The sequence below is a fragment of the Chelonia mydas genome, chromosome 11 (genome assembly GCF_015237465.2).
Source record: "Chelonia mydas isolate rCheMyd1 chromosome 11, rCheMyd1.pri.v2, whole genome shotgun sequence".
Taxonomy (NCBI): domain Eukaryota; kingdom Metazoa; phylum Chordata; order Testudines; family Cheloniidae; genus Chelonia; species Chelonia mydas.
In genome coordinates, this window is record NC_051251.2 from 2,235,372 (window position 1) to 2,259,388 (window position 24,017).

At 60.8% G+C, this 24,017-nt stretch overlaps 1 protein-coding gene across 1 annotated transcript in view; it reads right to left on the bottom strand.

Annotated features, from left to right (window-relative positions):
- Positions 1-13,227, bottom strand: part of WNT6 (Wnt family member 6) — a 30,939-nt gene extending 17,712 nt beyond the window's left edge. Inside the window, exon 1 of the mRNA XM_037912906.2 lies at positions 13,054-13,227. Coding sequence (XP_037768834.1) covers positions 13,054-13,130 — 77 coding nt within the window. The 5' untranslated portion in view covers positions 13,131-13,227. The remainder of the gene's footprint in view (positions 1-13,053) is intronic.
- Positions 13,228-24,017: the final 10,790 nt, after the last annotated feature.

Below are 24,017 nucleotides of genomic sequence, written 5' to 3' on the forward strand. Positions count from 1 at the left end.
TGACGGCTCCTGCCCCATCCCATGGGGAGACAGTGTCCCAGCTTGAGGCTCTCGGATTCGCGGGCTGCATTTGTCCTTGAGTCTCCTGCTGCTGCTGCCCCCTTAGCCCTCCCGACCCGGCCCCGCTCCTGTCCGTTCCACCCCTCCAGCGGGGTCTACGGGGGCCCTTTAAAGGAGCCCAGAGGCCATGGCCCAGAACAAGGGCATTCTGGGGGCTGTCGTCTGCCGGGGCTGATGGGCGGCAGGGTCCCAGGGAGCAGGTGACTGCAGAGCTACCTAATGCAACTTCCTCGGTCTGCCTGGGCAAGACCAGGCCCAAGCCAAGCCTGGGAGTATGCCCTGACCCAGGGCCAGCTGCAGCCAAAGGGTTTGGGGGTGCCCCGGAAGCGGGTGGGTCAAGGAGCTCTGGGGCAGCCCTGGGGCAGGTTTTGACCTGCACTAGTGGGTAGCACCTGGCTGTGGCCATGACACGGTGGGTGCGGGCTGGAGCAGAGGGGGGCCCTGGGCACCTATACAACTGGTGGGGACGGGACGGGATGGGGGCTGGGAGGGGATGTTTGCTGGAACCCTGCCTCAGTGGGGTGAACGCTGTGGGTGGGGACAGTCAAAGGGGGCTTGTGTCGGGGTCTCTCCTTGTCCTGGAAGGGGAGCGGCTGCCCTCTGGCTGGAGGACTGAGGCACGAACTTACCCAGCTACGAGACTGCAGACCATGGGCCCAGCAGGGAAACTGAGGCATGGCCCCACCTGGTGCCAGAGCGGTAAGAACCGGCTGCATCCCCTGGGATGGGGTCTGGCCAATGTATATATGTCTCTAGCTCCTTTAACTCCCAAAGGCAGAGCTGCTCTCCCCTCGCTGGGGATCCAAAGACCCCCAACGTGCTCCACAAACTAACTGGCAATACACAAAGTCCAGCCGTCGCTCCTGCGCTCAGTAAAATGCAGCCGCCTCTGGGGTGGGGTGGGGCCGCTGCCTCTGAGCCGTGCTGGACAGGCCTGTGCTCAGGCCAAAGGGCAGGGAGTGAGACGTGGTTAACTCCGGCTCCTCCACTGGGTGCCCTGGCAGGGAGAGGGCTATAGGTTAGTTCTTGGGTTACAGAACCCGGGCAGCTGCCGTTGACGACTAGGGTCTTGTATGAGCGTCCCTCCTGCATTAGCGAATCCCCGTGCGCAGGGGCCATGACCCACGGTGGCGCCGTTCTCACTCCATCCAGCAGAGCGCAGCGGTGTGCGTACAGACACACGGGTGGTAACCTGCCCTCTCCAAGGATCGCAAAGCGCTCCCAGCCTCTCCTGCAGGAACCCCACCGCCCCAACACGGGGCAAGGGTATCACAGCCCAGGGCTTCCAGATTGGGAAACTGAGGCACAAAGAGGGGGCGTGAGGCCCCCAGGTTGGCCTTATCATGTATCACCCTCGGCCTGTGGCGAGGACCCGTGTCTCCTGACTCTGCACCGGAACCACGAGCTGCTCCTTCCCGTTCCTTTCTGGGCCGCGGTCTCTCCGTGCTTCATGTCCCCAGAGCTGCCCAGCTCCGGAGAGTGCTGGGGATGGCGCGAGCGAGGGAGGGGGGGCGCGTGGGGGTCAGGTACTCTGGGGATTGGCAGGGTCTCTCAGGAGGCGTGGCTGGCTGAGCCGGAGGGGCCCAGACTTTCATTAAGAGAGAACTCTCCGTACTCATCTGAAAATGATGAACCAGCCCGAGGGCCGTTGGACCAAATGCCGAACTGCAGCTCACCCCGGCCAGCTGGCCCGGCAGGGCTGGGACACACACAGCCCAGCAAGCGCAGGGGGCTTCGGAGCCTCTGGTCTCCCTCGCCCCCAGCCCTTAGTACATAGCCCAGGGCTACCCGCCCCCCCATTCTGCTCAGCTGCCCCCTTATCAGGCCTGCCCTCCTTCCCGCTGCCCAGACGGCCCGGCATAAGCCGAGCTGCGATATTCATTTCCGTCGGGCTCCTGCCTCTCGCAAGGGGATGTCGCTGGGATCCAGCGAGTTGTTTTCCTTGCAAAGCTGGGGGGGGGGCGTGCGGGAGGGCGAGGCGAGGGCTCCTCCACCGCAGCCTGGGCTGTCTGAGCTTGTTCCCCTCCGAACCTGGGGGGATCTATAATTAACACACCACACCCCTGCCTCCTGGCCACTCCGCCCCCTGCCCCGGTGAGGGGACCCGCTCAGGAATGAGCGGGGCTGGGAGGATGCCCCAGGAGCAGGGGAATGGCCCTGCCAGGCCCTGCCGAGCCCCCTGCTGCTGCCCCTGTTCTTGGCTTGGGCCCTGCCCGGCTGGTTCGCTCACCAGCCCCTCCAGATTTCGCCTGTATTGCTCTGCACAAGCTGCCAAGCGAACTCGGTCTCCTCGGCATTTACAGAGTGTTGATCACCACAGGAGCCCCTCTGCTCGCTGTGGAGATGCAGCTACCTCTGGGGCGGAAGGCAGCAGCTGTCACAGCTCACAGCAACGCAAAGGCTTAGGCTGGGAAGTGAGAGTGGATCTCACACTCTGCAGGGGGCATTTAGGGGAACAAAATCCAGGAAACTCAGCTGGGGTTTTGGCTCTGCCAGAAAGCAGCTGGGGAGGTTGGTTGCACCGCACATGGTCACTGGCCCATTGTTTCCTTCTAAGGACTGACCCACTCCCTGCCGCAGCGGGAGTTCCCTGGAGGTTTGTCATTCCTGGGACGTGTCACTAATTCAGCACAGATCCCTAGATTCCCAGGCCAGCGGGACCCTGGTGATCATCTAGTCTGACCGGCCGTACGACACCGGCCACAGAACTGCCCCAAAGCCATTCCTGGAGCAGCTCCCTTGGACACGTGTCCCATTGGGGTTATAAAGGGTCAGAGAATCCCCCAGGTCCCCTGGTAACTTGTGCCAATGACCCAAGGCGCGGAAAGCATCGTCATTCCTGGCACAGATGGGGAAACTGAGGCACAGCTGTCCGCTAACCCTTGCAGCCTCCCGGTTCTTATCCCGCTGCTGAGGCAGCCCAGTGAGGGGCCCGCTGAAGCCAACGGGAAGCGTTCGGGCCCTCGGGGAGTTCTGATGGGGTCGCCACTCCAGGCTGAGCTGCGGCACACAGACTAATCCTTCCTGCTCCTAAGCCCCTGCTGCGCTCAGCATGTGGGGATCTCGGCCGACAAGGGGCTGCCAGAGGTTAGGGGGCTAGCCCTGCGGCTCTGGGTGCAGGCTTCCCACCGTGACTTTGGTCACAAGCGGCGCCAGTCGGTCCCAGCCTCGTCCCCACCAGAAATCGCCCACCACCCGGCAGCTGGGCACTATTTCCCCATATCTGCCCAGGGACTCCCAAGGGCTGGATGCCATCGCTACTGCCGGTCAGGAAGTTGGTACATTGTCGGGTGTGTGGGGGGCAGGGCTAGCAGGGGGCTGCGGGTCGGGAGTGAGGGGCACTGGCAGGGCTGGGGGGCACGGTTGGGCTAGCAGGGGGCTGCGGGTCGGGAGTGAGGGGCACCGGCAGAGCTGGGTGTGGAGCGGTCCGTCTCTCGTGAGTGCGAAATTCCCCATAATCCAGCCAGATATCTTGGGGGGCGAACTCCTGACGCGCACACGCAAAAATACGTATTCATCTCCCAGCAGTGCCCAGCGGCGCCGTAGGCAGCCTGGGAAGACACGGTCCCTGCCCCAGTGAGCTCCCAAACTCGCATCGCTAGCCGGGGAGGGGCCTGCGATCTGATTCGCCCGGTTCAAGCTGCCGCACAACAAACTGCAGGAGAGGAGCGGTGCTGAGGCCGCAAAGCCCAGAGCTCGGAAACGCCAGGACAAAGCCTGGCCACGCAGCCTCAGCTCGGCCCCCCGGGGCGTCTGCGTGACGAGACGGGCTGTGGTCTCGGAATTAGAGACGCTTTTTCCCCAGGAGCCTGCCCCGGCCAATGCCCACAATGGCTCAGCCCCATCACGCTGAGTTTCTCCCCAGCCCAGGCTGCCTGGCCCAATCAACCCTTTACCGCAGCCCCAGCCCAGTCTGGTTCTTGTCCCCGCTGCGTTTGAATGGGGCTGCCTCCTTCTCCGGCATCTTGGGCACCAGCCAAGGGGACGGAAACATGCCCCCACCCAGCACCTCACGGCAGCTTGTCTCTGCCCCTCGCCGCTCTGCACGGACGGCACCGTCTCTGCTCTGAGTCCCGGCACCTCAGCAGCCGAGAGGAGCAATTGCAGGGAAAGTCTTAGTCAGCCCTGCAGCTCTGGGGTGGAGCATGCTCAGTCGCGCTGCGGGGACGGTGCCTGGACTCTCTGGTCTAGTGTCGGAGCCGTGGGGCTGGAGCATGCTCAGTGCAGACGGAATCTTCTGAGAATTTAGCTGTCAAATGCTAACAAGTCTCTACCGAGCATGTGCAAGCAGGTTTCTTCTCAAAGTCTGGACCAAATGTTGGTGGATTTTCGACACGACGGCAAAAGGCAGATCTCTGACACCAGGGCAAATTCCCCCCCCCCCACTGCCAAATCGCAAGGCCCTGCTCCAAAGCATGGAGGCGTTAGCACATTTCAACCAAACAGCGACAGGAATTGGCAGTAAAACGGGCAATCTTAGTCTAATCCTCTGATCTTGTTCTTGGCACCGGCTGAGATATTTCTTGCTGAAACATTCCCCAAAATTTCAGCCGGAAGCAGAGGCCAAGCGTGGAGGACTTCAGCCAGACTTGGTAAAATCTGGCAAAGTGATAAGCAGCTGACAGCAGGGTCTTAAAATGCAAGTGGCAGGCAACTGTCGCTCTCGGTGGGGCTGCCAGGTCTGCGGACAATCTACCCGTGGCAAGAGCAGCTGGCTAACGGCTTGTAGACACATGGATGTGAGTCCAGGCGAGGGGAGAGGCGGGGCCTTACGGCACTGTTCCTGCAGGGCGTCCGGCTAGAGGGGTCACCAGGGACAAGGCCTGGGGTGTGGTGGAGAAGCGGATGAATATCTGAGCGAGGCTGGGGGGCGGTGGGAATACATCACTGTGAGATGGGGGAGCCAGTGAAGGGGTTTGAAGGGGGCGGCGATGTGGCTGGAGTGCTGGGGAAGGGAGGCGATCCTGGCCCTGAATTGGCAAAGGACTCGTGCTAAAGGGCTTCTGCTGAGCCCGGCCCCCTAACAGGTGCAGTTCCTAGGGACTGGGCTCGCGGTTGGAGTCAAGGTGGGAGCCAAAGACGGCCTGGGGGCAGATCGCACAGTCTCACCTTGTGGAGAAGCCGCAGCAAGGCCTGGCCATGGCCGGGATGTGCCAAAGACAAGTCCCTGGGGTTGCGGGGCTGAGTGATGGGGACACTGGTGGAGCTGGGCCCACATGGGAGAATCGGGTCCCCTCCCGTCACATAGGGGGCTTTGATGGCTTCCACTTTGCCCTCCTCCCTGGAAGGTGGTTCCTCTGCTCCTGCGGCCCCAGCTCTCTCCAGCCCTTCTGCACGGCCTGCCAGCCAGCTCCTGGCGTCACAGCCCCCACTGGGTCTCCTAGCCCAGCCTAGTCCCCTCTGGCTGTCGCGCCGGACGAGGGGAGACGTGTCTAACTGCATTGAGAGGGGGGCTGGGGCGCCCCACGAACCCTCGAGGCCGTTGCCCAAACTGGCATCACAGCAGGCTGGATTGGCTTGATCGTCCCCTGGGCTGCGTCCGGCGGTTCAGAAACCCCACCGGCCTGCAAGGAGCCCTGTGGAATTAGTGATTTATTCCCAGACTGTGACTCGCTCCCATGTGCTCCTTAATGTAGGGACCTCTCTGTCAGCTGCATTGCTTTACACGCAAGGCAGTTGTGGGGAAGCAGCTAACTGGAATATGGCTCACTGAAGGTCATATGCGTGCACTTATACAACTGGCCGAAAAGTCACGTGGCCGGGTGACTCATCCTATTGGCAAATCATCACTTGGACTAAAATCCAGCAGCTCCTGCCAATAGCACCTTCCATCTGAGACGCTTGAAGCTCTTTGCAAATATTCATCACTTAAGCCCTGTGGCTTGAGTATCATTGCCCCATTTTATGGATGGGGAAACTGAGGCACAGGGCAATTTTAGTGATTTGAATAAAATCACACAACAAGTCTAAGGTACAGTCAGGGGCTCCTAATCCTATGGATTAAGCACCCTGGGAAGAATATCTTCACCCTAAGCAAGGACAAGAACTCAGAGTCCTGGATCACAGGCTCCCCCACTCAGACCCACTAGAACGTGCATCTTCTAGATACTAGAAAAGGTAGATCGGGGCTGCTATTCCCTCTCTCTCCTGAGAGAACAAGGGGACATGCAGTGAAAGCGAGAGGCACCAAATTCAAAGTGGGTAAAAGGGTTGATACTCTCACACTGGTGGTTACCTAGTTGCAGTGAGTTCCACAGGTTATCATGGAAGCCAAGGGCTTAGCAGGATTCAAGAGCAGATCCGAATGCCGATGATAAGACGAGATAAGGCCGATGACCCGCGGGACAGACCCTCCAACATCAGTTGTGAGTCCCCCATTTTATGGGCTTAGGAGGAACCTGCCCCCACTGGCCGTTTGTTCCAGAAGGGGGCTGTTGCTCTGGACCAGCTGGGGCTGGCCACGTCTGCGACAGGGCCCTGGGCTGGATGGACCCTTCTCTGATCCCGACTGTTTTCCTGCTCTCCGCCACGTTCTGAGTGCCCACAAAACGCCACCACGAGAGCATGGTGCACGTGGACCCTGGCTTCTTGTGCAAACCAGGAGGACACGTGCAAGTGAGTGGCGGGACATAGAGATGCCTGCCTCGTGCCGGCTGGCCGAAGGAGATACAAAAGCCCATGATGACGGTGACAGTCCACCCGCCCAAGGCTCATCCCCAGACCATGTGCCAATGATCACAATCTTCCTCTCCTCCTAGATGAACAGGGTTGCGAGGCTCCACTTTCCCCAAGAGTTGGGGTCCTTAGCTGGCCCCAGATTGGCCAGGTTCACGTCTGCCCCTGTACTTTCAGATGGGTACAGGACGGTGCAGAGCCGCTCCGTACAGGGCTCTGCGGAGTCTCCAGCTGGCGTCTGATCCCTTCGCTGCCTTGAGTCCAGCTGTGCAGGGCTTCGAAGAGCCATCAGTGCCTCGAGAAGCAGCCAAGAGTCGCTTTTCCAAACTGCCGGGCCTTCTTGCTTGGGACTTGCAGGGCTAGAAGCAAGCCCGCTGCATCCCACTGTGAAGCCGGGAACGTCCCGCTCCCGATGGGCTAAAACTCGCTTTCCAGCCCAGCGGGATCACCAAGTAGTGAGGGCGAGATCCACCGCTGCCCAGAGGTCTGGCGTGGTGAAAGTAGTCCCAGCTGAGACAGATTAGTGGGCAAAGTGTCGGTGAGTCCAAGGGGCAGGACACACTGGGAAAGGATGGAGTAAACCTTGTCACAGGGCCCTGTTGTTTCTCATAGCTATGTCACGGCCACAGGTAGGTGGCACACACCGACGCTATGCCAGGACAACATCAATTAGCACAGAAGATAGGAAATGCCGACATGGCTGAGTGTAACCTTAACTTTGCCCTCTTTTGGAGCAGCAAAAGCGCCGTTCGCTGAGTTCTCAACACACGCTTGTACACCACAACCAGAGGGAACCACAACACTCCAAAGCCTTTCCCCGGACTAATTTCCTGCTAACATGCAGCTTTCCAGCCCCAGCCAACCCGCTGCGAGCCCCGACTGTTAGCGCCCAGCACAGTGAAGGCCCAAACACAAGACTCCCAATAGCAGAGCTGTTTAAAAGCAGATCACCAGGATTTTCTGATGCAATGGGAAGCGTATTTCTTTCGCAGAATCAACATTTCCCCCAAACTCCACCCCCAGGCTAAGAGCAGGCCTGGAAAATCTCAGCGCGAGGGTGAAAGTGCTGTAAAGTTACGAGTGACTCTAAACTGGGTGCGGCTGATGCTGCCTTGCTCTAGATCCATACCAGAATTCACTCCAGTGGACCTGCTCCTGATTTATCCTCATGTAGACAAGAGCCGAATCTGGACCAAGCACACTTGGGGCAGCTTTAACTAGAGGGTTGCAGCTCCCATGTGTACACCTGTGTCTGTGGGTCTGCAGGGGCTCGGAAGCAGATCTGAGTGAGAATCGGCGCGTGAGCGAGAGAAGAAATAGGAGAGCTGGGGAGCGTGTGCAGGTGCAACAAATGTAGCGATGCTGCTCTGAGCCGGGTGGCTGTGTCGGGGCGCAGGAGGCGTGCGTGTGAACGCGGGTATTTGACGTGTACATTAAGGGCCAGGCAAAGGGGCTCGTATAACATAAGAACTGGTCTGAATCTTGCCCTAAGCCCAACCTGAACCTTCTCTGAGCTTCCGGAAAACCGAGTTCGCCTGTCTTGTGAGCTCCCCCGTGGCCCCCGCGCTTCCTAGTGACGTCCAGCGCCCAGCGCGGCCTCGCACGCAGACGGAACCTGCCGTGCGAACCGCAGCCGAGCACGTGTCCCAGTGACCCAGGGATGGAGTCGGGCTGGTCCACGGGGGGGCACCGATCTGCAGCGACCACGGAATGGCGCGCCTGTGGGTTTACACCTGGGGGGACGGCGCGGGATCCAGTCCAGTGGAGCAAGGAAAGGAGCGGGTCTGAAGAGAACCAAGGGGGGAGCGAGAAATGAAGGGGCTGGTTTACAGGAGGAGAGGAGTCAGCCGGGATGAGACACACACAGCAGGTGAAAAGGCCGAGGGGTTGAAATGTTGTGGATGGTGAAAGGTTTCCTTCTGTGCTCAGTGCCCAGCGCTGGGACACGAGGTTATTAGTAGCAGTCCAGCGCTACCTTTCTCCCGCACCTGGGAGCACCTATAATTAACCCCATCATGCCCCACCTCTCTGAGACCTGCAGAGTTCAGGGCGCCGCCCGCTAGAGAGAGGGAGCAGAAGAAATAGCCATGAAAGGGAAGGAGGGGGAAAGGGAGCCGGAGAACAAGGGGAACCTTTTCCCCAGCCCCCTGCCCCCTCACCGGGGGACCCATTCTAGGTATTCTGAGGTAACCAGAGGGATTTGCTTCATTTTGTCAGGCGAAACCTGCCCCAACCGCTCGATCCAGCTTTTCCGAAGCCCGGCACGTCCCTGGGACGTCCCTGCAGAGTCCCAGCGAACAAGAGCCCGGAGCAGGATGGCTATTGCAGGGAAAACACCCCTTGCGAAGAAAGTGGGGTACCAGTCTCAGCCCAGCTGGCTGTAGCTCAGAGTGCAATTCCACGCCTGCTCGCTGGCCCGGGTAAAATCCTGCCGCAGCTCAGGGCTGCTGGCCCGCGTCGGCCAGTGGGCGCTCTGAGAGCCACCGAACCGCAAACCCTGGCTGGGGTGGGAACCGCTTCAGGCCGGGGGAGGCAGCGGGACGGACAGCCCCTGTCTGACGACTGGCTCAGCCCATGTTGATTTCATTGGGCGGCCACTCCCCCGTCTTGAAAGCAAGCTGCGCCTTGGGGCGGGAAGGTGACACGTTTTAAAACTCGCTCCAATTTTCCCCCGTGTTTCATCAGGCAGCGGACTCAGCCAGGGGGGAGTGGGGCAGGCCGCTTGGCCGTGGAAGAGGAGCTCCGGGGCCTTCATTTTCTGGCCTGGCTAAACCATTGTCCACGGTTACAGTAGCCAGCCAAGGTCAGTGCCCCCTGTGTGCGGGGCTGGACAGACAGTCACCGCCCTGGAGGGATTCGTTTGAAATACCCCGGGCAGATGGATGGTGGAGGGAGAAACAGAGACACAGAGAGGGGTGGTGGCTCGCGCAGGTCTGGGGCAAAAGCAGAAACAGGCCACAGGCTAGTCCAGTGCTCTACCCACTGGCCCAGGCTGCCTTCCCCCAGAGCGCTATCAATCCGTCCAGAGTGCAGAACTCAGCCCAGAGACCACCACCGTGGCCAAGCACCCGGCACGTGTGCTGCCGGCTGGGGTCCGGCTCTGCCAGAGCCTGACCCTGCCCCCCCGGGCACTAATCACCTGACTGCCACAGACCTCAACGGTTCAAGCTGGAGTCCAGAGTGGGGTGGGAGGTCTCTGCTGTGGGGAACATCCCAGCATAGACCTAGCCCTTTGAAATTCCCACAGCCATTCGAGGAGGATAACCCGGGCGTTCCTCTGAGTGTCCAGGGCCCCCCATGGCTTCGGTCCACGGCAGGTACTGCGACCTTCTCCCAGTCGGCGGGGGAGCAAGGACGCTTTAGCTGGGATGCTGCAGCTGGCGTTCGGGATCCCCGGGGCCTGAGAGGGGGATAATGTAGGAGCAAGTCGCACGAACAGATAATGTCGGAGCAAGTCCCCTCTGCCTGAGCTTCATCTAAGCATGGGCAGAGTGTCGATGGGTGGGTCACTTCTTCCCCGGAAGGCCAGACTGACGTACACAGGCTGAGGATCTGGCCCATGTTGTTTTATTCTAGCATCTGGTCTCGCACACAACTGCTGTTCGCTGGGGACTAATTCCCCCTTGCAGGGCCGGGCGTGAGGACCCAGGGTGGGCTGTGTAGCGCTCGATATTCTTGCATGACGATTTGTGGTTCTTCGCTGAGTGTTGGTGTTTGGTCACGTTGTTTGCAATGAGAAACCAGCATTGGCTGACTCTTCGCCCTGATCTACATTCTCCCCCTAATCTCCCCGTGCCGGCATTGCCAACACACACAACACGGCCCCTCGCAATAATACGAGCCATCTTTTAGATGAGACGCAAAATCCAGACCCCACTACCATCCAAGACCCTGTAGCACTCTCTCTGAGAGTGGGGTGCTAAATCTGATGTCCTGGCCAAATTCCAGCGGGAGTAATCATGTTCTGGGTAAATGCCCATGGATTTAAATGGGGCCACAGTTTCTCTCTCTGTCCACTTTATCCCTCATGCAGTTTCGATGGCATGCAGGATTTCTTATCACTTTCCATCCGAAATACACTGCCCGGTGATACTGTTCCAGGCCGCTGCGCTCCTCCCCAGAGCTGGCTGCACCAGCATGCTTTGCGGTTGCCATCGCTAGCTCAAGGGGCTGTGCTGAAGCATTGCCAGTCTCAGGATGATACGAGTAAGCCGAGATCAAGAGACAGAGTGATGCATTAAGCAACAGACTGAGAAATAGCCAGGAGGAGAAAAGGTAAATCTGTCAGTCACCATGGGAGGCTGCCTCCAGGAGGATAAATGTTTGCCATTGCATACCTGGGATCTGTGTACACCCTGCCCTAATAAATGCTTGTGGATGCCTATATGCCCCGTACACCATCCCCTGCAGCAAAATTCCAGTGCAGCTGCGTCTCCGTGTCCCTTGAGCTCCTCCTTCCCCGGTAGACAAATACAGTAGGTCCTACTGAAATGCTAGAGAGTAAAGGGCCAGATCCTTCAGTGCTGCTCTGCTGATTGAAACCAGGGTCTGTTTCTCCCAAACTTTCCTGCCACCGTCTGGGCTGCAACCTGCCCTTTCCTGGCAAAGGGGACCCAGCGGCGGGCTAAGGCAGCTCTGGCTGGGAGGGCAAGGGGAGGGAGAGGGGGAGGCGAGCTTTATGTTCGGGGTCAGGAGCATGTGACAGTGTGGAGATGAATCGCCGCAGAGCATGAATTATGGCCCGGGCTGCACGGCAGGGGCTGGAATCCAAGCACTTAAAAGCGGATAAAGACGGGCTCGGCAAAATTCTTCCTCGATTGAAATGGTTCATGTTTCGACAGATCCCTGGGCTTTCCAAGGCTGGTCCCGGCTGCAGCTCCTGTCATGATTCCCCCCCCCACCCCACCAGGAGCCTGCCTTGCAGTCTGGGCCTTTGATGCAGGGACCATTACAAATGGGGGGTTTGTCCCTGCTGCTCCAGGCCAGGGCAGGCTCGGGGGGGGGGGGTCGCCTCACGCTAGCCCCCGCCTTTTAATTAAAGTCGACTTATTGGAGGGAAGACAGGAGCAGGCAGGGAGGGGAGGGGACTCCGTGACGCCCCCAGGCTTGCAAAGGCGCCGATCCAGGGGGGCAAACCCTGAAGCCCCTGCACAGCTGCTACTCACACCTTGCTCAGCCCATTGCCTCCAACGGCCTGTGGACTGATCCCAGCTCCACCGATGTAAACCCTGAGTAACTCCCCCAACGCCCGAGTAACTCCCCCACCAGCTGTGTGAACCCTGAGTAACTCCCCCACCAGCTGTGTGAACCCTGAGTAACTCCCCCAACGCCTGAGTAACTCCCCCACCAGCTGTGTGAACCCTGAGTAACTCCTCCACCAGCGGTGTGAACCCTGAGTAACCCCCCCCAAGCCCGAGTAACTCCCCCACCAGCTGTGTGAACCCTGAGTAACCCCCCCAATGCCCGAGTAACTCTCCCACCAGCGGTGTGAACCCTAAGTAACTCCCCCAACCCCAGAGTAACTTCCCCAACACCCAAGTAACTTCCCCAACCCCAGAGTAACTCCCCTACACCCAAGTAACTTCCCCAACCCCAGAGTAACTCCCCTACACCCAAGTAACTTCCCCAACCCCAGAGTAACTTCCCCAACCCCAGAGTAACTTCCCCAACACCCAAGTAACTTCCCTAACCCCAGAGTAACTCCCCTACACCAGAGCAACTGCCCCACCAGCTGTGTGAACCTGAGTAACTCCTCCAACGCCGGAGTAACTGCCCCAACACTCATGAATAACTCCCCCAGCAGCTGGATAAACTCGGAGAAACTCCACCAATACCCCTGCAGCTCCCCAGCTCCCGCGTAATGCCCCCAGCAGCTGTGTAAGAGGGGGCTATGCGGTAAGCAAGGCAATTGCCCCCACCCCCGACTTTTCACAGGTTTATATGCTCCACTCCTTCCGATTTTGCAGGATACGATATAATCCGATGTAAGGCTGGATGTGCTCACACAACTTTCCCCCATCCCCTCCCGAAGAACGTCCTTGAACCGATGCCCCGGTGTGTAAACGCCGCGCCACGCCGCCGATTTGTCGGGGGGTAAGCCTCACCTAGCTCCCCGGATTCCAGCGGGTCTGACTCCGGACTGACACCGGCGCGGCTGAGGGCAGAAGCCGGCAGGTCTCGGGCTGGGAGTCTCCGCTCCCCCCTGTCCCGGAGGTGAGCGCTCCTTGGCCACGGGGCTCCGGGAGGGGGGCCAGGGGCTGGGGCGGAGGAGACCCCGCGCTGCCGCCGTCCCGTCCCGCCCCGGTCCCGGCTACTCACCACCAGAGCCCGATGATGTTGGCGGGGCAGAGCAGGATGAAGAACAGCCCCAGTTGGGTGCGGGACGGGGGCAGCATCCTGGAGCGCGGCGGGGCGCAGGTAGGGCGCGGCGAGCTGCCACCCGCGGTCCCCGGCTGCCTTGTCCGGGGCGGCGCGGGGCTCCGGGGCTGGAGCGGGCGGGCGGCGCGGAGCCAGGGGCTGGGGCAGGCTCGCAGGCGGCTCCGGAGGAGGAGGGACCGGGCTGCGAAAGCATCTGCCTCCGCCAAGGAAACCGGAGCCCGAGGGGACGGGGCGGGGGGGGTGGGGGTGGGATGGCGAGCGCCAATTCCGGGAGCGCAGCGATTCCCGAGCCCCGGGGCACCGAGCCGCGCCAGGCGGAGCGCAGCGCCCCAGCCCCGGGAGCGCCCAGCCTGGCGGAGCGGTGCCCGGACCTAGCCTGGCGGAGCGGTGCCCGGCACCCCCGGACCCAGCCTGGCGGAGCGGTGCCCGGCACCCCCAAAACCAGCCTGGCAGAGTAGTGCCTGGCCCCTGGCTCCAGCCTGGCAGAGCAGTGCCCAGCACCCCCAAAACCAGCCTGGCAGAGCGGTGCCCAGCACCCCCGGACCCAGCCTGGCAGAGTAGTGCCTGGCCCCTGGCTCCAGCCTGGTAGAGCGGTGCCCGGCACCCCCAAAACCAGCCTGGCAGAGCGGTGCCCGGCACCCCCGGACCCAGCCTCGCAGAGTAGTGCCTGGCCCCTGGCTCCAGCCTGGCAGAGCGGTGCCCGGCACCCCCGAAACCAGCCTGGCAGAGCGGTGCCCGGCACCCCCGGACCCAGCCTCGCAGAGTAGTGCCTGGCCCCTGGCTCCAGCCTGGCAGAGCAGTGCCCGGCACCCCCAAAACCAGCCTGGCAGAGCGGTGCCCGGCACCCCTGGATCCAGCCTGGCGGAGTGGTGCCTGGACCCCTGAACCTGGCCTGGCAAAGCAGTGCCCAGACCCCTGAACCTGGCCTGGCACAGCGGTGCCCGACCACCCAGCCCCAGCCTGGCGGATCGGTGCCTGGCCTCTGGACCCAGCCTGGTGGAGCAGTGACTGGACCCCTGGTCCCAGCTTGGCAGAGTGGTACCCAACTCCACATCCAAAGCCTGGCTGAGCGGTGCCCAACACCCCCGGATCCAGCCTGGCGGAGCAGTGCCCGGCCCCCCCAGACCCAGCCTGGCAGAGCAGTGCCCGGACCCCAGACCTAGCCTGGTGGAGCCGTACCCGGCACCCTCGGACCCAGCCTGGTGGAGCAGTGCCTGGCCCCTGGACCCAGCTTGGCGGAGCGGTGCCTGGACCCCTGAACCTGGCCTGGCACATCGGTGTCCGGGCCCCCGAACCCAGCCTGGCAGAGCAGTGCCCGGCCACCCAGCCCCAGCCTGGGGGAACAGAGTCTGGCCCCTGGACCCAGCCTGGTGGAGCAGTGACTGGACCCCTGGTCCCAGCTTGGCAGAGTGGTACCCAGCTCCCCGTCCAAAGCCTGGCAGAGTGGTGCCTGGCCCCAGGGCCCCAGCCTGGCAGAGTGATGTCCGGCCCCCTGGACCCAGCCTGGCAGAGCAGTGCCCGACCCCATGCCCCTGCAGCACCCAGCCCTGAGGAGTTACTCCCAGCGAGCTCTGATAGGCCAGCCAGCCATTCGGAGCCCAGCTGAGCCAAGCTGGCCCAAACCATTGAGAGCGCTTCAGGGCCGAACGAGCCCTTACGTCCTGAGCTGCTGGCCAGGCCCCAGGGTGTTTCAGAGGTGATCCACCCCCTAAGTCCCCCCGTCCTCCAAGACACTGACCAGAGATTTTCCTGGCTCCCAGCGCCCCTGCTCCCCCTCCCTGCGGGATATCCCTGCAACCTCCCCCCCGCCCCGCAGCCGTTTTCGAGGGGAGGGTTAGAATGTGAAAGGAGGGAGACGAGAGGAAGGTGGAGAAGAGCCAGTGCAAGGAAGAAAGGGAAAGGGGACAGCCCAGTGCTGGAGCAAAGGGAATCGCTGGGGGCTGGCAGAGAATCCGGCTCAGGAGATGGGAGACCCCGTGCTCCTCTGGTCCCTCCAGTCCCCTCTCATCGCTCCCCCGTGTCCCCCCAGCAGGAGTGGCTCCTACAGAACCTTGGCCGCTCCTTTGTCTTGTTTGAAATGCCCTGAGCCCCTGGGGGATAATTCCTGGGGTGGATCCATCTCCCTAATGTGGTGCGGCCCTTTCCTGGGGGATGATGCCCCAGATCTCCCTCACAGAGTTGGGCCAATTTAATGTGGGTGTGATTTTAAACGGATACAAGGCAGTGCACCAGGCTGTGTGGACGCTCTTATTTCAGTTTAGTTTCAGACCAGGTTTAAACTGAACCAGGAGTTTCCACTTTTCTTCATTTGTGGACCCCTCAACAATTTCGAAGGGGGGTGCGGACCCATCGTCGGAGGGCCCCCAGGGGCCATGGACCCCGGGTTGAAAACCACTGAGCTGAAGTGAAGTGAAGCAAGCTGCTCGTCCACTGCTGGAGTTCACCCTGGGAACCGCCGGGCGTGTGCCGAGCCAGCGCCGTATCTCTGCTCCGGGCAGTGTAGACTCTTTTGCAGCCATATCAAGGTCAAGGTCTTGGTCCTTATCTTCAAGCACTCAGTGGCCAGGACTCCCGGGATCAAACCCAGCCCATTGTTGACAGCTTCACTCTTCCAGCACCGTGGAGCACTCAGGGAGTCAGGGAGGTGGGCACCCCGGGGGCTGGGGAACCAGGGCACAGGGGGTGGGCACCTAGCCATGGAGGGGCAGGGTGCACACTATGTGGGGGAGGGGGAGGTTGAGCATTATACTTTGTGGGGCTGGGCACCTGGCATCGGATGGGGACTGTGGATGACAACTCTGCTCCTCTGGCCCCGTGGGACGTTCTGCCATCTGGGCAGAAGGCAGAGGGTCCTTGGGGGCCAGTCCCAGACTGCAGAACGAGCTCCCCTAGGAACCAAGGACCAGCCCAGCCCTGCTCCACATGCCAGGTGCATTCTTCCCCCGGCCTCCTCGCCTGGAAACACCACGCGACCTGAGCGTTAAAACAACCAAATCCTGCAAGAACAAACCAGTTCCTTGCACGCGCGGCTCTCCCCACGGGGACAGGATGAAGCACACCTTGACTGCTGTCAGTCACGCCACTCATTGCACCACTGGAAGGTGCCCAGATGGGTAGGGTAAGAAGATGCCAGTACCAGGCCCTGCCTAGCTCTCTGCTCTCCCTGCCAGTGAAAACCAGGGTTTACCCTGCATTTTCCCAGGCAAATCCCATGTTTTTCCTTCCAGCCTGGCTGTCTAACCTGGCTGGCTCTCTCCTCCCCATTTAGTGCCCTCTGCACATTTTGGGGCCATTCTGGTTCCCCATCCGTGAGAAGCCCTGGCCTAGCAGGGCCCCTGCAGGCCCCTCTCTGGTTCCGATACCAGCTCCTTCGCTGCTACCCTTTCTTCTCCCTCTCTTGGCCAGGTGTCGGCACCCAGCCGCCCGATCGGAAGCTGTTTGGAGAACAGGGTCCCGCGCATCACCCTAAACTCCACTGTGTGCCCTCAGTGATTCCCTTTTGCCATCCTGCCCCCGGCCAAGCAGCCGAGTTGGTCTGGGGAGCCTGGCTTCCCAGCGCCCCGTACTGGGTTTACGAAGGAGCCAGGGGCACCATGGTGCCAGGCCCATGCTCAGAAGGGGCCCCGGCCACCCCATACTCATTATTTCTTCTCTTCCCTCACCCCCTGGGGCCCGATCCAGCACTATCAAGACACACGTGACTTCAGTGCACCTGGGGTCAGCTGCTCCCCTCCCCGCAGCACTCCGACTGAAATGGGTCGGGGTTTGGGGCAGCTAGAAGTGGGAATTTAGGTGAGCAATGACAGATGGCGCTCGCTCAGCGTCTCCCCCGACGCCACGCCCTCTCCCTAGCCCCGCTGCCCCCAGACACGGCCTCACCTGCCGAGCGGGGCACGCGCATGGGGCAGCTCAGACAACGGCCCGGCAGAGCTGCCGGAGCGTGGCTTTCGGAAGGGCGGGCGCAGAGCTCCGTCCTGGATTCCAGGGGCCCGAGTGCCGCTCCGGGCCGCTGGGGCAGCTCCACGCCCCTGATCAGATCTGGGTGGGCCTGGGCGCTAGGTGGGTGGTTTGGGGTCCGCAAGGCAGGCAGATGAGCCTGTCGGCCTAGAGCGTGGCACGGGAGGGCTGGCCCTTTAAGAGGAGTTGGGCTTAGCCTCCCCTCCTGGGACGAGTTAGCTGCCTGCCAGGTGAGGGTGAGAGACCAGAGATCAGCTGCTTGCCCGGACTGACTTGGCTTGAGAGCTCAGCCCAGCCCTGAAGCCAGGCCCTGCAACTCCACGGCTGTTGGGAGCTGCGTTCGATGCCCTGGCGGCCCACCTGGCCCCACCACCTCATGTGAGGTTTGCTCTCCTAATACTTGCCCTGTTGTTTGACTGCCAGAGAAGCCACTGCCGGGGTCTCTCTCCTGTCCCTTGTTTGAACAGCAGCAGGACCCCGGGTTTCTCCAGGCTCCCACGGCCGCCCCCAATGCAGAGCGTTGTCTAGGGCGACCAGAGAGCAAGTGTGACAGATCGGGACCCTTTTCTTTTCAGGGAGGGGGTATCGTTGCATAAGGCAAAGGCCCTGATATATTGACGTCTAGTCCCCCTACCGTGTAGGGCTTTGCCAACTCCTCTCTGCCTGTAGGACTCCGACGTCCCCCTCCTCGCCAGAGGCTCTCGCCGTGTTCCCAGCTTCCCCGCATGCCTTTACCTGCTCTTTGTCTGCAACTTCTTCCCCAGGGGAATGGGTCTGTCACTGCGCTTTTAAAACGTGCGCCCACCTCCGAGACAAACCGCAAAGGACCCAGGCGCCCCTGGAGTCTTTGCTGGGATGTCTGGGCGGTTTTCTCTGTCGCCAGGGTCCTGGGGCTCGTTATTCAAACTCAGAGCAGCAGGATAATGACCGGGGCGGGGGGGGCTCAAGAGACAGAGGTAGATCTGCAACCTCCCCCAGAACGGTTCAGTTAATCCCCACCAGAAGGCATCTAACCCGCTGAGTTTTTGCTTCCACCCCAGAGCTGCATCGGGCTCTGGGCCAAGGCAAGGCCTGCAGGCGGTAGGGGCATGGGAGGGGGCTCGCAGGGCTGTGGGGTGGTAGCACTCATTACACGGGGGGGCTTTGCTTTCAGGCTCTCCGGACAGAGGGGGAGGCCCAGGAGAGCTGAAATATGAGCCACGTCTCGTGCTGAAAAGCTCCCCCCAGCTCTTGGCATTCTAAGTCATTTTAGTATCTGCCATAAAGGGACCACGGGGCAGGTGAAAACCGTTTATCTGATGTACTAATGGCAGAAAAATCCCTTTGATTTCTTCCAAGGGGGGGAGTTCAAAGGGGAAAAGAGCCAAAGCCTATTCAGCAGAGCAGCAGGTGCGTCCGATTGCAATCCATCATGTCTGCATCCATGGGGGGGGCTCAGCGCAGGCCCCCGTGCCTCCCTTCCTGCAGCCCCTGTGCCTGGGCAGCCCCCCAGATATCCCCGGGGAACGGTATCAAGTGACCGGAGCGTATCTTGGGATTCCAGTTTGGTGTGAAACAGCAAGGAACTGTCAACCTCCGCGCTGGGATTAAAGGGGGGAGCAGGACTGCTCCTGAAAGACAGATGTGCATTGGGGGTACCAACACGTCACAGGCGGGGGAGGGAGGGGTATCAGCTCCGTGAAGATGGGTGAATGGGATCACCATGGGTTTATATTTATTTATTCATGAGCGATTCTGTGTCTGAGCCCCTCCTGGACATGAATGAACGTTGCCTCCTGTCAGGCAGGGTGGGGTCATTATCCCTATTCTGCAGGTGGGGAAACCGAGGCACAGAGAATCAGGGACTTACCCACAGTCTGGAACAGAGCCCAGATCTCCTGGGTCCCAGCTCTGTGCATTTAAGGCCAGCCTTTCTAAAACAGAACAAACTGACATCCAAAGGGCCAGATCCTTATCTGCCGTCGGTCGCCACCCCTCCGTCCATGGAGCTCAGCTCACTGCTGCCAGCGGAGGAGCTGGCCATAGACTAAGGGGGAGCAAAGGCATGTGGAGAGAGACCAGTCATTTGCCATCCACCCACAGCACCGACCGAGCAGATCCGGTCCTTTGTCTCTGGCTTGTTCCTGTCTCTCCCCTCCCAGCCCTCTTCCCCCCGTCTTTTGTGTTATTGCAAATTATAAAACAATTTTGTCCTGCCGTCCCGCATTCTTTTGCCTCCTGCAAGAATTTTAATGTATTTATTTTTGCTATCAGGGGAGAGCGCCGTGTTCCTAAGTCGCCCCTGCAAAGCGAGGACCGGCCGCTTGACGACCCCTAGGGCAGGGGACTTCCAGATTTGTCTCTGCCTTGGTAAAGCGTTTCCCCAATGGAGACACTTAATCTTCATAATACTTTGGCCACAGAGCTCAGAAGCAGAGGAGCTGCTGGGCTCTTAACGAGTTATCCACTATTAATTGAGTTATGCTTTGCATGAAGCACAGTGAAGTGCTGTAAAAGTGTTTGGTGTTATTAGTCATTGTTACGTTGATGAGCAAAGTAAGCTGGGAGGGATCCCAACCCCTACATGCAGCCACTTCTTGGGTGGGACTTGGCAGCTGGTTAACACAGTTTGGGACAGGAAGTGAAGATGAATCCCCCATTGAAAATTCAGGGAGCATTTAGGAATGTAAATATCCTCGTCTTGCAAAACAAGACCCCAAGAGGTTGGGGCCTGGGTTTTAAATCTCCTTTGAAGTACAGCCCTGCCCACCCACCCACCTTGGGGCTGGTTTTAGCGCTCACTTTACGGAGACAGCCTCAGGGGGGCCGGAACGATTTGCATAGTGGGGTGCTGAGAGCCATTGAACCAAACTGTAAACCCTGCGCATCAGTGGTTTTCAAACTGCAGGTCGCAGCCCAGGGCTGGGTGGCGGCATGGAAGGCGCTGGGTCCCGGTCCCATAGGCAGAGTTACCCGGCCCAGGCAGGCTAGTCCCTCCCTGTTCTGACTCCACGCTGTGCCCCAAAGCGGCCAGCAGCAGGTCCGGCTCCTAGGCAGGGGGGCCATGGGACCCCGCACGCTGTCCCCGCCCCAAGCATTGGCTCTGCACTCCTGGGAGGTGGGGGGAGGGGGCAGTGCCCGTGGGTAAGAGCCACGCGGAGCCACTTGGGAGCCTCCGCCTAGGAGCTGGACCTGCTGCTGCCTGCTTCCGGGGCGCAGCGCAGTCCGCGGTGCCAGGATAGGCAGGAAGCCTGCCTCTGCACCCCGGCTGTGCTGCTGGCCGGGAGCTGCCCAAGGTAAGCCCACGCCCCAACCCCACCCCCCAATCCCGTGCCCCAGCCCTGAGCCCCCCTCAAACCTGGAGCCCCTTTCTGCATCCCAAACCCATCATCCCTGGCCCCACCCCATAGCCTGCACCCCCAGCCCAGAGCCCTGACCCCCTCCTGCACTCCAGCCCTGAGCTCCCCCCAAACTCCTCATTCCCAGCCCCACCCCACAGCCCTCACCCCCGCACTCCCACCCTCTGCCCCAGCCCTGAGCCCTTCCCACACCCCAAACCCCTCATCCCCAGCTCCACTGGGTCACGGGCATCAAGAATTTTCTTCAGCTGGGTGGGCAGAAAAAAACGTTTGAAAACCACTGCTGTATGTGACAGAAACCACTTCAAGCCAGGGGGCCGTGGCAGCACCCCCAGCACCCCGAGCTCCAGCACCTCCGGATGGCACCCTCCGCAGAGTCACCAGCACCCCCATGGAGTTAGCCCGGGGTCACCCCCACGGCTCCCTGCAGCACAGCCCCCCCCGAGCACCACTCTGGGGTCTGCATGGACCAGAGAGGACAGCGCCGCCCACGGGATCCCCAGTGCACTGCCCCCTGTTGGCCAGCGGTGTCCCGTGCACCTTTCCCCACCCCCCCGCTTGCGAGAGCCGCCAGGGCGGGAGGCCAAGGTGGTCTGGCTGTTTGCAGGGAATCGCCCGCCTTGCAACTGCTCCGCAGCCAGAGGGAGGCAGGGAAACGGGCCATCCCCGCTGTGGGAAAGCGCGGCGAGATCCAACCCAAACAGCCGGCCGCTCGGCAGGCACATATTTCCCATCATTTATCTCTCCTCTGTGACCACGGCCGCTGGTGATTAAAGCCAGGGTGGCCCCATCGCCGCCCCGCCGCCTGCCCCTGCAGTGAGGTCATAGACCCGTGTTTGTGACATCCCCGCCGTCTCCATGGCAGCGCGCTGTGATGTCATCAGCATGGGGTTGCGGCCCTCCCGGCAGGGGGAGAATGATCTGATTGAAACAACAGGATCCCGACGCAGGCGGCAGGGAGAAGCAGCAGCCAGGGCGGTCCAAGGCAAAACTCTGCCTCCGCCCAAGGGGGAGAGCCTGGGGGCAGAGCCGGGCCGGGGGTTGAGTCCCCAGTTCACCCAGTGGCCGCCCACGGGATGCCAGCCCTGCTGTCTTGCTCCCGTTTCTTCTCATCCCCTGTCACTGGAAAGTCTGGCCCACTTCCGGCCATTTGTGGGTGTCCCTTTTTCTCTCTCGCATTCATGCCTTGTTTCAGAGTAGCCGCCGTGTCAGTCTGTATCCGCAAAAAGAACAGGAGGACTTGTGGCACCTTCGAGACTAACCGATGTATTTGAGCATAAGCTTTCGTCACTGAATGCATCCAATGAAGTGAGCTGTAGCTCACGAAAGCTTATGCTCAAATACATTGGTTAGTCTCTAAGGTGCCACAAAAGTCCTCCTATTCATGCCGTGGACACTGGAGTAGGACGAATCTCTCCTCCCCCCCGCTGCCTGCCGGTCGGGCCGGTGGGTCTGAGTCCGGATTGTGCTTCCTGCCACTTCCAGAGCTAGCGTACGGACCCGGACTGCTCTGGGGAAGAGCCTCCCTGTGGGGAGGTCACCTACCAGCATGCTAGGGCTGGGGCTGCTGCCCGGCCGTCACCGGCTCTGGGGTGTTTCTGAAAGCCCCACTTCCCAGCAGGGAGACGCTCCGCTCTCGTTTTACAAGGAAACTCAACATTTGCAGCCTCGCTGGCTGCAGAGCAAAGCTGGAAAATAAGCTCCCTACGAGCTCAGAAACCAGAGAGCAAAGAAGCCCCCTTGTTTATTTTAAAAAAGCATGTGATGTTTTAAAGCCAATTTCATGGGGAGGGGGCGCCAGCTTGAGATTTTTGGCCTCTTGGGTGGATTTTGCTCTGCACACACCCGCAATTCATCCCCCATCCTCCCACGGTGAGACCCCGTTCCCCAGCCTCCTGCTGCTCCAGCCCTTTCACGCCGTGAAGTCTGGTGAATTTGCACCTAAGAGGCACTGGTGGATCTTGCTGTAACGTGGCTTTAAATAACACAGGCCCACGCTACCTCCCCCACCTAGCCTCCGGCTTTTGCCCTAGACTCTGCTTCTGGGGAAATCTCCACCTTCCCATGGAGGTGTAGCAACATGTATGGCCGGGGCATACAGGGCTGCATTAATGAAAGCATGGGGGATGGGAAGGGTCCCCTCCAGGCAGGCTACAAAGAAGATCGATCTTGGGCCAGCTCTGGCACCGCTGTGACTCAAGACTCAGCGAGGCCAGTGGCATGAATATGGGATAAATACATTCAGTGTCAGAGCAGAACTGGGCCTGACGGGTGCCTGCAGGATTGGGCCCTAAGGGAGGGGATGGTGAGTGACCCTCGTGGGAAGGGGGATTGTGATAGACAGGAAAGGAGGGTGGCAAAAGTACAAGCTGGAGAGTCAGGACTCCTGGCTTCCATTCCCAGCTCTCCTAGGGAGTTCCAGCCCCCTCTCTGTGCCTCAGTTTCCCCCTCATTGCCATGGGGATGCTGACCCTGAGGGGCTGAGAGTTGACAACGGTAAGTCCAAGCAGGGGCCAGGGTCTGGCTGCCAGATTGTCCGGGGCAGGATGGGGCTCAGCACTAGGCTTTTCCTTACTAACCCCGACCCCAGGATCCCCCAGTGGAGCAGGATCCAGGAGAAGCCAGGGGCACAGCATGTGGGTGGCAGGCCCTGATGGCGGGGGCCACGATCTCAGGGTGGCACTGGCGGAGCTCAGGAACCGAAGGCAGGGCTGGCACCGTTGGCAGGGGGCCATTGGCTGGGTCGTTTGCTCCATGTGGGAGAGGGAGGGGGCCAGCTGGGCTCCCCGCAGCCCAGGGATCGGCACAGAGCGGCCCAGGCCAGACGGCGTCTCCTCTCTCCCCAGGGCCGCGTCGGGCCAGCCATCAGGGGCACGTGTGGGGCCACGTGGGTGTCGCTGTTGGAGGGAGGTGACTCCATCAGCAGAGGAGGGCCTGTCTCCAGATCACAGCGGCCGCCCAGCGCTGACGGGGACGCTTCCTGACTTAGACAGGGCCGTGGCCCCAGCCTGTGTCCCCAGCCCCCTCCCTTGCCCCTCGCCCCACGTCCTCTGCCCCGGGACACACACAGTACCAGCACCCCACAACCGCCGCACGCAGCCCCATTGCTGTCCAGACACCCCGCAACCACCACCATGCACACCTCTATACACCCACCCTTTCCCCTCTCCACACCTGGCCTGGCTCTCTGGACAGACACACCCCTCACTACACTCACACACACGCTGTCCATCACCCAGCCCCATACATTCCCCATCAAACTCTCCCCACCGGTCACAGCCCTGCACAACCCCCAGCCCACCGCCCCATTCAGCCCTCGCACCCTTCCCGAGCAGAGCCATGTGGCCATTCTCCACCTGGCACCTGAACGAAGCTGCCATGTGACCGGCTGCCAGGGCTGGAGATGGGACCCTGGATAGGACCCCCAGCCCCAGAGCCAGGTGCTCCAGCTGAGCTGTGCTTGTGAAGGATTTTGTGTCTCCTCCACCCACAAGCCATGCCCCAGAAGGGCGACTGGAGTGAGCGGCTGCGGGGATGCTGTGCTGAGAGACGGCCAGTGCAGGGGTGGTTTAACCCCCCATTAAATACCTGTGTGCCCCCTGCCTTTCC